The sequence below is a fragment of the Lycorma delicatula genome, chromosome 4 (assembly GCF_047948215.1).
Source record: "Lycorma delicatula isolate Av1 chromosome 4, ASM4794821v1, whole genome shotgun sequence".
NCBI lineage: Eukaryota > Metazoa > Arthropoda > Insecta > Hemiptera > Fulgoridae > Lycorma > Lycorma delicatula.
The window spans coordinates 96,377,787-96,395,050 of record NC_134458.1 but is presented as its reverse complement, the minus strand read 5'-3'; the positions used below and the strand labels follow the sequence as shown (position 1 = coordinate 96,395,050).

At 28.9% G+C, this 17,264-nt stretch overlaps 1 protein-coding gene across 4 annotated transcripts in view; it reads left to right on the top strand.

The window, feature by feature from the left end:
• LOC142323660 (orphan steroid hormone receptor 2-like) overlaps positions 1-17,264 on the top strand; it is a 63,143-nt gene that overhangs the window by 28,835 nt on the left and 17,044 nt on the right. For 2 of the 4 annotated variants that reach the window (XM_075363706.1, XM_075363704.1), the window contains exons 8-11: positions 4,030-4,198; positions 8,522-8,630; positions 10,235-10,498; positions 15,160-15,245. In XM_075363706.1, coding sequence (XP_075219821.1) covers positions 4,030-4,198; positions 8,522-8,630; positions 10,235-10,498; positions 15,160-15,233 — 616 coding nt within the window. In that variant the 3' untranslated portion in view covers positions 15,234-15,245. Of the gene's footprint in view, positions 1-4,029; positions 4,199-8,521; positions 8,631-10,234; positions 10,499-15,159; positions 16,816-17,264 lie in introns of those variants that run through there. The other 2 variants (XM_075363707.1, XM_075363705.1) reach the window with 2 other exon arrangements.

Sequence of the window (17,264 nt, the reverse complement as noted above, 5' to 3'; positions counted from 1 at the left end):
ACTAATTGTAAATTATGAAAGTTAGTAAGAAATTTGTTGTTGCTCGTTTTACACAATTGTTTCAATGTTGGGTTGTAAATTAGTTAAACCTAATCGAAGAGATGAATTTATTGATAAACAATTTTTTTTTTGTTTTAGTAAGTGTTAGCTGAGAATCCAGCTTCACACAAATATGTGGTTACTAAGGGAAGTAGCATTTTTATGGCTTTGTTATGTAATTTTGATATTCATTTTTTATTGCAATCCAAAATTAATTAAATTCATAGTTAAAAATTTGTTTTTAAATGTTATGTCTGAACTCAGTTCTAAGGGATGTTCTTGGTCTTTGTTACTTAAATTTATATTATTGCAGTTATTCTCAATAAAAGGATTAGTTATCTATAAATTCATTTCGTGTAAATTTGTTTATGTTAGTAGGGAAATACTTTTCAAATCCATCATATAATGATAGTAAATGTTGACTTATTACTACATTCAGATTACCAACTGTTAATTCCTTTTGTGTAGTAATAAAATCGTAATAAGAATGAAATAAATCGGGATTATTTTCTTCAAATTTTTTAACTAAAATTTAATTTTTTTTTAAATTCATCAATTTTGTTAAATAAAATTTCTCTGCAAACTTAAATTTAAGTCATTTATTTAAGAAAATATGTCTCTTAAATATGCCAGTTTTGCAATCCAGTATATATTAGAAAAACATTTTGATAATGGAGACTTTTTCTACCAAAAATATCTCTGCTTATGTCTTTTATTCGTAAAGTCTGCTAAGCATTTTTCCTCGTGAGAAACATCTTACTTCTACATGAAGTAAGAGATATTGGAGTTCTGCTCCTACCTCTTGACAAAGAATGGCAAATAATTGAGAGATAAGATTGCTTTTCTTTACAAAATTAACAGTTTTAGTAGATTTCAGGAGAACATCATTTAATTCAGGTCACATATTCTGGCTGCTAAGTGCTGGCGATGTATTATGCAGTTTGTTAGTAATATGTTTGGAGAAGTAATTTCTTGGATACTTTTTGTTACTTCACAATGTTTCACAGTCATATTTGTTGCTCTGTTGGTATACAGACCAATACAATTTTCCCTGTTTAATGAATGGTTATTAATTTACGAAATCAATGAATAAAAAATTTCAGAACTTGTCATGTGGGAATTTAAATCTTTGTAAAATAATAATTCTTCTTTAATTTCTTCAGAATAGCCAATGTACCATATGTAGCAGAACAAAATAACTTTTTTTTAGAAATATCACATGATTCGTTGAACTGGGTGGCAAACATTGGTGATTCTGTAATACGTTTTATTAACTGGTATTCAATATTGTAACAAGACTGGTTTAGCAGGCCTGAGTAACGGATTCCTACCAATTTTTATGAAAGTAATAGAAAGTATAATAATTGGAGAATCCAGAATAGGACAAAAAGAACCCTTTTTGTAAAGAATAGGTCCGTTTTACAATCATCCTTTGTTATACTGCCTGCTGTCACATAATGAACAGCTGTTGAATGGTGAGAAGAGACCCAAGTTTGGAACAAAAGCCTCGGTCGACTGTTCTCATGCTTCGACTTTGGTCCAGTCCGGCAGGTAAAGAGACTAGCAGTATAAATAGTCCAGTAAGACCAGCTAAAAAAGAGCTCTATTAGAACCAGTCTGTGAGACGTTACGGTGTCGGTCCTGCAAGGGCAGTTCAATGAGGAGAGGCTGCGAGTTATGTGGGTTCGGTGGAGTTCTGTAAACCAGTCCAGCAAGACATTAGAAGTCAGTCCAGTTAGCAGAGTCACAAGTCTGTGAGACAAGAGTGCAAGACATCAGTCCAGCGAGGAGAGTCTTGAATCCAGTTCAATACGAGTAAGATGACACCATGAGTAATTCCAGTAAAAAAGAAAAAAAGAAGTACTGTCGGGCAGTTAGAGTAAAACTACAAGTGTATAAGTGAAGGAAATAATGGAATAAAATTCTTTCATAAACTGTTAGGGTAGACAGCAAAGGTGTAAACAAGTGAACTTTATATGATTGTTTGTTAATATAAGACTAGTGGTTAAAAAGGGTTACGTCTAGCGGTTTCTTTTGCTAATGGGTTTGAATTCTGGTCTTCTTTCTATTTATCTACCTGGAATAAATTACGAATGATTATTTATTTTAAACTGTCTTCTGTGTAATCTGTATTTACTATTGACACTTATGACTATTTGATTGTAATATTATGATTGTTATTCTTTGTTGATTACATTTGTATTATGCTCTGTTTTTACATCATGTGTACAGTTTTGATTTTGGCATGTATTATATTCTGTATTATGTTATGTATTAATTAATTGATTTATTTGTTATTGACATTAACATTATTATCATTTACTACTGTTTATTTTTACTATTATCCTGATATCCTGACTATGATTGCGGTTGTAATTTCTATATTAATATTTGTGCTCATTAATTATCATTATTATTGTATTTATCACCATTGTTAGTATTATTAATTGTCATTATAATTGATTACTGGTTGTATTTATGAACATCTTAAATCAATAAACTGTAATATTATAAACATTCTAAATTATCAACCTCTCAATATCCTGATCGATCACAAACCACGTGACAATATATTCAGATAAAGATCCAGTTCAACAACTAATCGTATCATTTGAAAGAGGAATTGATCTGATCAGAACTGCAGCTGAGGGTCCAAACATTTCATTGTAAACATCAATTAATACCGGTTTGATTAAATTTTTTCAGTTTTGAATGATTTTCGTTATACATAGTGCAACTAAATATGAACATTTCACTTGCGATTTATTTTGAATAAAAGGGTTTTTAAATTTTTTTCTTTTAGAGATTAAATTCTTGTTTTTGTCATTCAAAATATTCCAATGGTTTCTGTTCTATTTCAGGATGTCTTGATTTTAAAAGTCGCAACATTTTGGACGGTTTCATGGTATCATTATTCTTAACTTCTTTACATATTATGTACATTGGACATACATTGTTTTCCATAGAATCTGGCCCAAGTATATATCCACATTTCAAGTACTCATTATTGTAGCGTCTTGTGAAAGTAGATTTTTTTTTGTTTGGTGGATATTCATTTTCTGTTTCACTTGATTTTTCTATGTTTCCATTTCCTGGAGTAGAACTTTCAGTATAAAAAAAATTTGTCAAGTTCCTTGTCATTTTTTACTCATATTAAGAAGAATGAAAATTTGTGTTTTTGCAAAAATTAAAAGTAAACCACTTCACTATAACACTAGACGTCAACTGCGTAAAGTAAAGAATGTAGTTGTAAATGTAGTGTTTTCAATAAATTAAACATGAGCATGGCTAAGTCATAAAACAAAGGTACCACCAAAGCCACACTCTTTAGTGTGGTGTTGTTTTGATATCTTCTATTACGCTACATGTGTCGTGAGATAGTTTATTGTCGTCGATTGTGCAAAGAGTACACAATAAATTTAACATGCACCAGTATTCGCCAGTGTATATATACATAACATTATTAAATAATTATATAAATTTTATACTACCGTTACATGAATTTTTTTAATGTTCAGCTTTTTCTGATATTTTTTAAGTTTTAATTTTTTTTGTGGGCCAAATTGTTAAGGGACCGGTAACATTATCTCGCGGACCGGCACCAGCGGTTGAGACACACACTGCTATTGACCGAATTGGTGTGGCATGCGATGTCCACAGTGTTGGTCAAAATCATCCATATGAAGATGGAAGACGTGCGGGGGTGAAAGATTCCCCTGATTCTCCCTTGGGGCTGTATTCATATTAAATCAGGTCTAACCCTAAGGTGGAATAAATGGCAAAAAGCTTTCTCACTAGTCAGGATGATTTCTGGGTACATGTTGGATTGTGTAATTATTGCTCTGTGTGTTTTGATAATTATAATCAAAGTTATATGAGAGTGTGTGATTATTATTTTCCTCTATCTGTAGACTGGCAGTTGTGTATTATTTATTATGTTATTTAATATTGTTGTAGTTAATTTGCTTATATTCTTTTGATGGATTGCAGCTCAGAAGCACAGGTCGCATTAATTAGAGGTTGTTGGACGGAACTATTTGTACTTGGCCTCGCCCAGTGTTCACAATCTCTTTCTCTTCAAACAATACTTAATTCTATTATTAGTCATTTGCACAATTCTGTAGCTCAGGAAAAAATAACTGCGCAAAGAGTTAAACTGGTAAGTCAACTATTATTCTAACAGTCCTCTATGAAGAATTTGCATTTTAAAATAGTGAATTGAATAATAAATTCCAGTTCTCAATTTATTTAATGTTTTACTAAGCTTTTTTCTTATAAGTATTTGAAAAAGATTGTTTACCAAATTTTTTTGGTAGCAGTAATTCTTTGAAGGAGAATATCTTTGTGTTATTTAATTTTTTCTGTTCTTGTTGGGAGTGTACAGTAAGTGAGGTATAACTACAAATAGCTCATCATTAGTTTTTAGCTTATTTGTACTTTATTTGATCACTTGTTCATCATCTATATTAATGCTTTAAACGTTTTTATATATAAATTTTTTTTTGTCTTCAGTTATTTGACTAGTTAAATGCAGTTCTTCATGATTCCCTATATAGTGCCAGTCATTTCATTTGGTACACCCCCTACATCCTACATCCCTAGCAATTTGGGTTGCATATTCCAAATGTTGCCAGCCTCCATCATTTTTTCCACCTACCTTCACTCCAATATCAAAGCAACTATTCTAGGATGCCTTAACGTATGGTGTATAAGTCTGTCTCTTCTTTTAGCTATATTTTTCCAAATGTTTCTTTCTTCATCAATTGGCGCAACACCTCTTCACTCGTCACTTTATCCACCCATCTGCTTTTAACATTCTCCTACAGCACCACATTTCTAAAGCTTCTCATCTTTTCTTCTCAGGTACTCTGATCATCCAAGTTTCACTTCCATATAAAACTAAGCTCCAAACATATACTTTCAAAAATGTTTTCCTGATGTTTAAATTAATTTTTGATGGAAGAAAATTATATTTCTGACTGAAAGCTTGTTTTGCCTTGCTATTCAGCATTTTATATCACTCCTGCTTCACCGCTCTTTAGTAATTCTACTTTCCAAATAACAAAATTCTTCTATCTCCATAGTCTTTTCTCATCCTATTTTTATATTTAGTGGTCCATCAACTTTATTTCTGCTACATTTCATTACTTTCGTTTTGTTCTTGTTTATTTTCATATGGTAGTTCTTGCGTGGACTTCATCCATGCTATTCATTATTTCTTCCAAATTTTTTTACTCTTAACTAGAATTACTATATCATCAGCAAATTGTAGCATCTTTATCTTTTCATCTTGGACTGTTACTCTGGATCTAAACTGTTCTTTAACATCATTAACTCCTAGTTCTATGTAAAGATTAAAAGTAACAGGGATAGAGAACATCCGTGTCTGACTCCCTTTTTTATTACTACTTCTATCTTATACTCTTTGATTATTACTGTTGCAGTTGGTTTTTGTAAATGTTAGTAATTGTTCTTCTATCCCTATACTTGAACCCTAATTTTTTTAAATATTTTATTGTAGTCTATGCTATCAAATGCCTTTTCTAAGTCTGTAAATGCCATGCATGTTGGTTTGTTTTTCTTTAATCTTCCTTTTACTATTAATCTGAGCGCTAAAGTTGCTTCTCTTCCTATACTTTTCCTGAAACCAAATTGGTCTTCTCCTAACACTCCTCTCAATTCTTCTGTGTAGAATTCTAGTTAAATTTTTTTATTTATGAGTAGTTAATCTAATTGTTCTGCATTCTTCACATTTATCTGCTCCTGTTTTCTTTGGTATCATGACATAACACTCTTTTTGAAGTCTGACGGAACTTCCCCTTTTTCGTAAATATTACACACTAGTTTGTATAATCTATCTATCACTTCCTCACCTGCACTTCATAGTATTTCTGCAGATGTTGTGTGTATCCCAGGAGCCTTTCTCCCATTCAAATCCTCTAATGCTTTTATTAAATTCAGATCTCAGTATTGTGTCTCCCTTTTCATCCTCTTCAACTTCTTCTTCCTCCTCTATAACATCAGTTTCTAATTCATTTCATCTGTATAACTCAATATATTCCACCCACCTATCAACCTTTTCTTTCGTGTTATAAATTGGTGTACCATCTTTATTTAACATATTATTAGATTTTAACTTATGTACCACAAAATTTTACTTAACTTTCCTGTATGCTCAGTCTATTTTACCAATAATCATTTCTCTTTCCACTTCTAAACACCTTTATTTAATCCACTCTTAAGAAACCTAAAGCGTACAAACTTGTGTTGAATATACAAACACAAAATTATATATATGTATGTATGTACTAAGTGCAAAAAAATTCTGAACATCTTGCATTACAAATGAGTAAAAAATTCTTTTTCTACTAAATTTAATTGTATTTAATGTAATTTTCAATAAAATTGATTTTTAAACATTTTATTTGCTTTAGTAACATCAATTTTCTCAGAATTAAATTTTCTGCAAATTTTTGGCCTTATTTAATTATTTTCAGTTTACCAAAGTAAATTTATGCTGAATCTAAAAATCATACTTTTTCCTGCAATTTTTTTATTTTTACAATTTTTTCAGAAGGTACTGGAGATACAGTGTGGTATTCATTTTATTTTAATTTCCATGTAAGATTTCACTTGAAACCACCAATTTTGACCAGTAATTTGTGTGTGTAGAGTTTTAGTATAATACTGTTTGATCTATAAAGCAGAAATCTGGGTGAAATAGCCATTAGCTTGTACATAACTTCAAAACAATATGTTCCAGACCTATGTTTACATGAACTTTTTTCATTATTTTGATGAGTGGAATATAGTTATAAAGTATGATAAAATTTCCTGAATTACCCATTTATAAATATTTTATTCAAATGCCTTCTTGCAGCTGAATAGTATGATGAATCAGTTTTTTAAAAATCTACCTTTTATAACTGACTATTTTTTTACATTTATTTGACAAAGTTCATTTATATCTGTCTGATTACATTTTCTTCAGCAGTCATATCAAACATGATTTTTATTTAAAAAAATTAAATGTAAGTAAAATTTAAAAAGTATTATAAGTTAATTAAAATAAAATGTATAAATCAAAATTGTTTTTTTTAATTTGCATCTGTACATGATATGTTCACTGAAAACCTAGTTGTATACTATGAAAACACTTTGTTAAAAATCATAAAAAAAAATACAGTTAGCGTTATGTCAATTTAACATTTTTAACTTATTTGTGAAATATATGTGTACTAAGTCTAAAATTAATGAGCAATTAGAAATGTTTATTAGAAATTTTTTCGCCTGATTATTTGACATAAGATTTCCTAAACAAAGCTCTTAGGCAACGTTATATGTGCTCCAATCATATTTATGTAATGTTTTTAAATTAAATCACTTTTTTCAGCTTTTATTAATATGATTTGACACTTTGTTATAAGAGAATGACAGTGCAAACACTGAAAAGTTTCTGGCAATATAAAGCAATTATCAGCTGTTTCTTTATAGGAGACTGAAATTTTGTTTTATTTTCTATATATATATTTATGAACATATACATACATATATATATATGTATGTATGTTTGTTTTTCTGTCTGTCCCGAATGCGTTCCTATACAATTCATCTAATTGTGATGAAACTTTGGTGAGTTTTTGTGTGCACGCCTGTGAAATTTTCTGAATTAGTTTGGACCTGCTAGGTGGCACTGGTGATATTTATGAAACAAACAAACAGATATACTAACAGACTTTCTTCTTCTATATATAAATGCAATGTTCATATGTGCGTCCGCTTATAGACTAAGAAACTATTGGACTGATTTACTCACACGTTTTTGCAAAATGGTCCACGTTGTTCAGAGAAGGTTTAAAGCTATTGAAATCCTCGATCTGACCAGTAGAAAGAAAGTTAAGGATATTTCGAACTGACTACTGTGGTTATAAAGTAATTTGAATTAAATCTGATAGGTAGTGCTGTTTTGACAGTTGGATTTAATTACATTCTGACTTTTATAAAATGAAAGATAAAATTTTGTAAAATTCTGTAATGTTTAAGTTCTTAATGTTCAGTATTAATTGTAATGATTTTGCACCCACATCTCCTTTCAATAAAATATTATTTTCCACCGACTACTGTGTTTAGAGTGGTTTGAATTAAATTCAATAGGTAGTGCTGTTGTTTTGCCAGTTGGATTTAAAGTGAAAGTGAAAGGCTAAATTTTGTGAAGTTCTGTAATGTTCAGTTTTTCACTGTTTTATCAAACTTTCAATTGTGTTCATTTAATCTATATATATATATATATATATATATATATATATATATACATATATACATATACACACAAATCTAGCAATAGCAAAGCATTGCCGTGTCAACTAGTTGTGTTATAAAAGAAATGGTGTATATCTTTGCCAAATCCCCATTTTAAATAAATAAAAACTTTTCAGTTATTTTTAATATCTTACTGTTTACATTAATTTATGTTTAATTTCAGGTTACTGATCATATATGCACATTGAAGGAATATGTCAGTGGAATGATACATCTACATGTTGATGATCACGAATATGCGTACCTTAAATTAATTACACTGTTTAGTGCAGGTGGATATCAATTTATTTTTTTTCCATTATAATTATTGTTATTTTTTTATTTTCAGGAGTGTTACTTTTTGGGTTCTTTAAAATTATTTTTTAGTTTGCTTGTTAATATCATAATTTTTTATTTTATATATTTTGATTTTTTATTCCATATAAATTTATTGTGCATAAAGTTGTTTTTATTTTTTTTATCTAATTGTGTGAAAGCAGATACATGAATTTTTACACGGCTATTTTTTTCATAGGGAATAATTCAGATTGTTTTAACTTTTCTTATGGAGTGGAACTGTTTATGGTAGGATTATTATAAGCTTTTATAATTTATAAATGGATTTTTCTAGTATTTAGTTGTTGTTTTTTCAGTTAAATTATATGACGGATCTGTAGTTGATTCTATTGTTACTTTGCATAGTGTTTAATGTAACTACATTACATTTGTATAATTTTGTTTTTGATTATGCTTATGAATGGAACTGTTTTAGTTTAGATTAATGTGTTAGGCTTTGAGTTGTTGGGTTAAATATTACTATTTTATTGAATTAAGGTTATTTTGAAGATGTGCTGAAGATGAAATAGTTTCTAATGTTTGTTAGTATACTTACAGCACTGAGCCAAATATAAGCCTGTCACTTAAATTTTATTTACCAAAGCAAGAAAAAGTAAATTATTTGAGATTAATTAGAACCAGAATTATTTCAATTGCAGATGAACTAGTGTAACTTTAACATTATTTTAGTTTGACAACTGATTATTTAAAAACCTACATTAAAAGTCTTATCGGTTTTTATCATCGGATGAAGATTTGAGTTTCACATGGATGTCATAGCAGATTAAAAAATTATATTATGGAAACCAGGTTCTGTGTCTTAACTCAAGTTTGCATTTATTCACATTGTTCTTCCGGAAGGTGTTAATGGATTGGTCTTTTGATATGTGCATAGGAAGCAAATTGTGTTAAAGTAGTCCCCTCATTATCTGCACTAATTAATTTCATAATATCTATGTGTATATAACATGGATGTTTGATAACATGTTTGTATTACTGTAATAAGACAAAAAAAAAGTTAAATTGTGATAAAATAGAGACAGCACTCAATAATTTGTGCTTAAACTTTGAAAATTATTGAATTTAGCAAATTATCTATAAACACTTTGTTTAAATAAGTTTAAAACATATTAAGTTTGTTATTTTTTTATATGATAAAGTGCAGTTAAATCACTTAGTATTTAATTCATCAGGAATTGAAATATGTGCATGGCAAAGATGTAATTACAGTGGTATCAAGGTATAACCTTGGGACTGAGAATCTTGTCATCATACTTGCTTATTATAAATCGACTATATTTTTCTCTGATTGCATGTACATATATTGCAACAAAAATTGCTTTTCATCTAGAAATGAATAGAATAACCTGAGATCAAATTCAGGCTTTTTTAAGGAACACTCACTCATTCCTGGAATGTTTGGTTTGTTTATTCAACTAAACTATAAAGTGTTTAGACCTGTTAGAACCTGTATTAGAAGGTGTAAATCTTTAAGTCTGATCTTTTTCCTCAGAAGATAAAAGTGAAATATTATTGAATGTTTTATATTTCTATTTTATAGATCATCCTGGGTTAATGGTAAGGAGACAAGTCAGTAAGTTTCAAGAAAAAGCATTTCAGGAGTTACGAGGGTATGTTCAGTCTATTTCTCCCGATGATGAGGATAGGTTTCCTCGTCTTTTATTAAAGCTGCCTCCACTGCGGACTTTCCAGCCTCATGTAATGGAAGAACTGTTTTTTGTTGGTATTATGGGAGGAAGCATTCAAATAGATAACCTTATACCTTTTATCTTACGCACAGATTCATCTGAATATGGGATCCCTGGTAAGAGTTTAATTGGAATGTTTTAATATTTGTTTTTACAAATAAGCTAATATTAATAGAGCATGATTTATTATAATTAGTTATAAAGTGTGAAAAATATTACCTGTTTTTCTTCAATTCAATTTTTGCGTGAAGTTTTTATCGTTATTTTAATTAGTTTTGTTTTAATCCTTTACCCTGCTTAAGTAAAATGAGCCCTGGCATGTTGGTAATCCCAGGTGAATGTAATCCAGTATATATTATTTTGCTCTATATTATTTTGACATTACACTAACTACAGTTTTTTCTCACTCCTAATATATTGATGTCTGTTTTTTATGTTAAATAAAAAAAAGAAGAAATTAATTTATTGGTTATCATCATTATATTTCAGTTTTTCATTTACATATTCTTTAATAATTTGAGCTATAAGATTAATGTAATTTACAACGTAATATTAAAATATGTATAAGTTGATAAATCAATTTGTGGCAATAAAAATTCAAAGAAAATAAAAAGGAAAAATTGGGAAAACTTTAAAAATTTTAATTTTCGTTTAAAATTCTTTAAAAAGAGATTAGGTTTCACTGAATCACTGCTACTTTACCCTTTGAAAATTTTGGAGATTCATTGGAGACAGTTACTTCGAAAAAGTTCTCTGATTTGCATATGTTAACATAAACTGTCACTGATTTTAGTAATAATATAATAATATTTTCACTGCAGCAAGTTAAACATTTTTTTGGGGATTATACTGTCTTAATTTAGCTATATGATGTAATCAGTATTGGTTAATCAAGATTTAAATTAATTTTATTTAAATTTAGGTGAAAATTAATCTTTGTACTTTTCTACTTTTGCAGGTTTTAGTATAAGTTAAGCATTATTCATCAATATTTTTTTTTATATTTGGGGTATTAGAGCAACTGTGTTATTGACCAATCACTTGGAATTATTCGTATCATATTTATATGTCCATTGCAGTTATTTGTTTGAAGACCTTATTAGTTGACTTCAATTATTTTTTCAGAATCTTAACAAAGATTGATAGCAGAGCAAGGATGTTTGCAGGGAGTTTTTTTATAAATTTTTTTTAAGGGTATTCTGTGGTGTGATTGATTAAATACCGATGATTAATTAGATGCAATAATGCATTAAGAGGTCCTGGAATACAATGCTTTAATGTTACTGAATTTTATTTTATAGAACTTTTCACTTTCCTTTTTATTTTATAGACTAAAAATCATCTTTTTTTTGTTCAGTTTGTGACACCTTTTTAAAGTAAATTTCTTAAATATAAACCTCATCAGAAAATAAGTAATAAGTAAAGTTTTTAACTTTCCTAAATTATTTAAGATATTCTTGGAAGTCTTACTATTAGTTTTTTTTATCTTTCAATTTGAGTTTTTTTAATTTATTGAATTTATAGATAGAGGTTTTTATTTTAAAGGAAGAATTTTTTGCACATCTCATACCTTCTATAAATTAAATAATTTTGCTGAAATAACATGTTATTCCATTGAACTATTATTTTGTGCTACGTTTTTATAGGATTGCAACATTAACATTTTCTTTAATTACATAAAAAAAAAAAAAATATTGCACTAAAATTTTATCCTGATTTACCAGATTTAGTCTATTTCTATACCGAGTGGTATTTTTAACCTCGGCTACCCTTCTGAATATATTTTCACAAGTTCTATTTCTACCTAATGCTACAATTCTACTTTTGGTTTCCTGAATGTTCAATTATGTTCTATTCTGTTTTTAACAGCAGTACAGTCCTATCAATGTTAGAAAGTATATGATCAATTGATGTACAGAACCAATTCAGAGATTTATTATAATCCAATTTATTATAGCTTAATGGTTCTTTGTCAGTCCATTATAATCAGTTTTTCACTAATACTGTTTCTTTTTAATCTCATCGGTCAAAATTTTACAATAAAACTTAATAACCTAGACAAAATTAGTATAAAATGCATCCACATCTCATTGTAGGATCTGTATAAGTCTGAGATGAAGGAGTTCTTTTACTCAGAAAATTTTACCTTAGATGTGTAGGACTTATATGTCGTAGTTGTCTTCAAAACTAGTGTGATGTACTTAGATATTCCTAAGATATTCCTAATGTATGTATTAATGTACCTCAACTTTTGTACTCCTGTCTATATACTTATAATACTTATAAATCATGAAATTACCTCCTCTAAAACGAGTAATACACATGTGTTTTCACCAAGGACAAAAACTCAGTCAGTTACAGACGGTACAATCATAATCATAATTATTAAAAAGAGTTGCATGATTTTTTAGGTGGCATAATTATAATTTGATATTAATAGAATACATTTATGTTGTAAAATATACAATATTAACACAATATAAACACCCAATATAAACACAATTGCAAGGTAATTTGCATCTCACTTCTTTTGCTGACTGTATACACACTGATGTTGACAGCACAAATCCAGTTACGGAATGAAATACGCATGTGCTACTATTCTTTTCTTTTTCCTGTTTATCTTTTGGGAATTACCGTTCAGGTATTACTTCAAAGGATGAATGAGGATGATATGTATGAGTGTAAATGAAATGTTGTCTTGTACAGAGTGAGGTTGACCATTTCTGAGGTGTGTGGCTAATTGAAACCCAACCACCAAAGAACACCGGTATCCACAATCTATTGTTCAAATCTGTATAAAAGTAACTGCCTTTACTAGGACTTGAACGCTGGAACTCTCGACTTCGAAATCAGCTGATTTTGGAAGTTGCTTTCACCACTAGACCAACCCGGTGGGTATGTGCTACTATTTTTTTCTTTTCCTATTTAGCCTCTGGTAATTACCTTTCAGATAATACTTCAGAGGATGAATGAGGATGACATGTAGTTATGAGTATAAATGAAGTATAGTCTTGTACAGTCCCAGTTTGACCATTCCTGAGATGTGTGGTTAATTGAAACCCAACCACCAAAGAACACCGGTAGTATCCACAATCTGGTATTCAAATCCATGTAAAAATAACTGACTTTACTAGGACTTTAACGCTGGAACTCTCGACTTCCAAATCAGCTGATTTGCAAAGACGCATTCACCACTAGACCAGCCCGGTGGGTTACGTGCTACTATTGCTAGCCTCTAACGAACGCCTTAAAGCAAATTGTCCATAGCCTCATGCCAGGTATCTTCTAAAATTGAGTTACCAAAATTGAACAGCCGAAGTATATTAATAAGATAACTTATAATTTTTTAGTGCTATAAACCTTTACTTCATCCTCATGAATATACATGCTATCAGAACTAAGATAATAACCTTAACATTATCTGATATATACCACATCACTTCTACATTTCTAAAGTACTGAACATTATAGTGGATTAATCTAAATTTATCATATTTACAAAAGGTTTGTTTCAAAATTGACAGCTGTTGGGGCTACTCACCCTGTTTCCTGAATTTTTCTTTCATTAACAAGTAGGACAACTTCTTTTGGAATTTAATGTTTACTTTAATTTTCATTTCTTATATTTAAACTACATTTAACCTTTACTGTTTTGCTGCTGGCTACATGTTTTGTGTTTAGCTCTATATTACATTACATTACTATGAATAATCTTAATATTTCTAAATTGACTATTTTAAGCAATTACAGATATATTATTTTAATTTCTTCATTCACACAACACCTTGTAGACAAGTAAATTTATATGGTAAACTCATTGCTACAATATACGTACAGGTAAGATTAATAAGTTGTATACAGAAAAAAATGCTAGATTCATTATTTTCCAACAAATTTTTTGACGTAGCATCTAATCTTACATATTCCTCCAGATGAAAATTCCTGTATCAAAAATATCTACCAAAGTAAATGTTATATTATTATTATAACTATCTGCAAATAGCCTAACTTGAAAGGGCTATTTACTATACTAATACCAGCTAGTTCATTACCTATAGTTGGCATTTTATTATTTTCCATTACATTATAAATATCATATTAAAATTGACTCATCTCTCAGTACAGAGAATTTATTACCATTCTCAGATTTATATTGTTTGTAATTGTTTTTTATTGATCATCAGAGTAGAATGACAGAGATATAGAGATAACCTTCAAACATTTATGCTTAATTACGCTTCTTTTATCTCCAGACCTACTCCTTATTTTGTGTTTAATTTTCTAGTCCCATTGAAAAAGCACTTTTAATGAATTATATTTCTCTCTGTAGAATATTAATTATTAACTTTAATGCTTTAATTTTTGACACTTAAGCCTTCTACTATTGAATCTTTCAGGAACTCGCAAAAAAATGTTACTAAGATCATTACCATTCAGTTGGCCACATTTCACTGTCCATAAGTTGCAGGATGAATAAAAAAAATAAAATAAATTTTACTTAATTATTATACAGTTAACTGAAGAGATTAATTTACAGAACGGGGATATTTTACTATGCATCACTCTCAGACAAGTAACTTAATTATATCCTGCACAAAAAAAAATATTTTAAATTTATTTTGTTAAAGTATTATTAAATTATACTTGATGTGTTAGGTATACATTATATTTAAAGAATTGTATATTTAGAGCCTAATGGTATTATATTTTTATCACTCAAAATTTTGTAAGCCAAGTTGAAATGCAATTTTTAGAAAATGTTCCTTTTTTACAGGTTCATACAACTTCAGCAGATCAGTGGATAATATGTCATTTAAAACTGAAGTAAAGGAAGATGATGCAAATTAATCATTGTCATAGGTAATACATAGTAAATTTCATAGTTGAATTATAAAATTAATTTTATATAATTGTAGATTATAACTAAGGCCAAAACGAATGTATTTAATTACGACGGTTTGACAGAGATAAAGTTGAATAAAAAAATAGTTGATAAATTCAAGGCATGTTTTTAAAAAGTAAGTACAGTTTTGAAATTAAAAAAATAAAGTACATTATTCTTAACAATTTCATTTTTACATGAAAGCTTATAATTTAATCTACTTTTCTACATAATTGCCACCAATAATACGGCACTTGTATCGTGCAACCAACTTTTGAACACTATCATCATAGAAGTCTGTCACCTGACTTAATAACCACTGCAACACGGTCGCTTTGACACCATCATTGTCGATAATTTAAGCGGTTGGTCACAATTTCATAGACAGCACTTCTTGAAACTTGAGGAAACTCTTCAGATAGCGAAGAAATCATAAAGTGTTTGTTCTCTCTCACTTTTTCGTCAACTTTCTGCACCAAATCTTCAGTAATGATAAAAGGTCGTCCATTCCGTTCCTCATCATGAACATTCTGGTGGCCATCTTTAAAAGCTGTAACCCATTTCCGTACCATTCCATTGCTCATAATGTTTTCTTCATACACTTCACTGATCTGACAATAAATTTTAGCCGCTTTCATGCCTTTAGCATTAAGAAAACGAAACACCATGTATTTCACAGTCGGCGGGATTCTCGATCAGTGGAGGCATTTTAAATACTCACAAACAATCGTAAACACAGTCGAATATTTCTGTAATAACATCTGTGGCTTGCTAACAGATGCGAGTACACAGTGCACATATGTAGAATGCCAACTACAGCTTAGCAGCGGCGGAATTTCAAAACTGTACTTACTTTAAAAACATGCCTTGTAGTATGAGTTAGGTTTGCTTTTCCAGTGGACACTTCATTAGTTTATTTTCTTTCTTTATTTATTTTTTTTCAAAAATGCTACATACTACAGAAAATAAAACTTTTTTTTACTTTGGACTGTTTCATAAATTTAAGAACATAAGTTTTCCTTTACTTGTCTAATTATTGTCAGTATCCTGATGACAGCTTTGTCTTCCTCAGTTTTTTATTTTTATCAAATCAGCATGATTTATTTCTTTTTGAAGATTTCCTCTACATTTTCATATTGTGTCTTGCAAAATAGTTTTCTACTTATTCTGTGATTTGCTATGTACTTATTACATGTACTTACAATCTTCTTCATGATCACTATTTACTTCTTCCTGTGAATATATAAATATATATTCTTTTAATTTTATTATGTCATGATTTTTCTATAAAAAACTGCATTATTTGTTAAGGAGTGAGTGGTGTTTTGGATTTTGCCACTTGACAAAAAGTGGCAATATAAGGAAGTATTATGTTGTACTTAATTTTTTTTTGTACTGGTATTATAGTTATAAAAATAAGTAACTAAAATTGTTGTTTAAAACAATATAATGCTCAGGAATATTTAAAATTAAATTAAGTTTTTATATTTGTCTATAAATGTTAAATTATTGATGTGTGCACATATATATATATTTTTGTTTTATTGGAAATAATTTTGTCTGCTAGTTGATGTTAATATTATTTCAGAATTAAATAAAATCACTAACTTTTATCAAGCAAAATTATTTAACTTTCTAAAAATGTCTTTTTGAAACACTCAAGTTGAAATGGTAAAATCATTATTTATCATTTACGTGAAAATTTTGTGCTGTTGAATTTTTTATCAATTATGCTTTGCATTCTGTAAATAAATTATTTATTTATTTTTATAGAATTATTAATGGATTAAGACACATTCATTTGTAGTCAAACATTTTAGATCCATTTGCTGAGGCAGAATTTTTCTATGTCATTGGGAAAGATTGCAGTGAATGAGTAATATTCTTTGTGAGTAAATAGAATGTTTAAAAAACTGTTATTTAAGTTTCTTAATGTTTTTCAGAATTTTTGTATTTTGTGTAATATTTTATTATACAAAATTTAGTAAAAACAATAA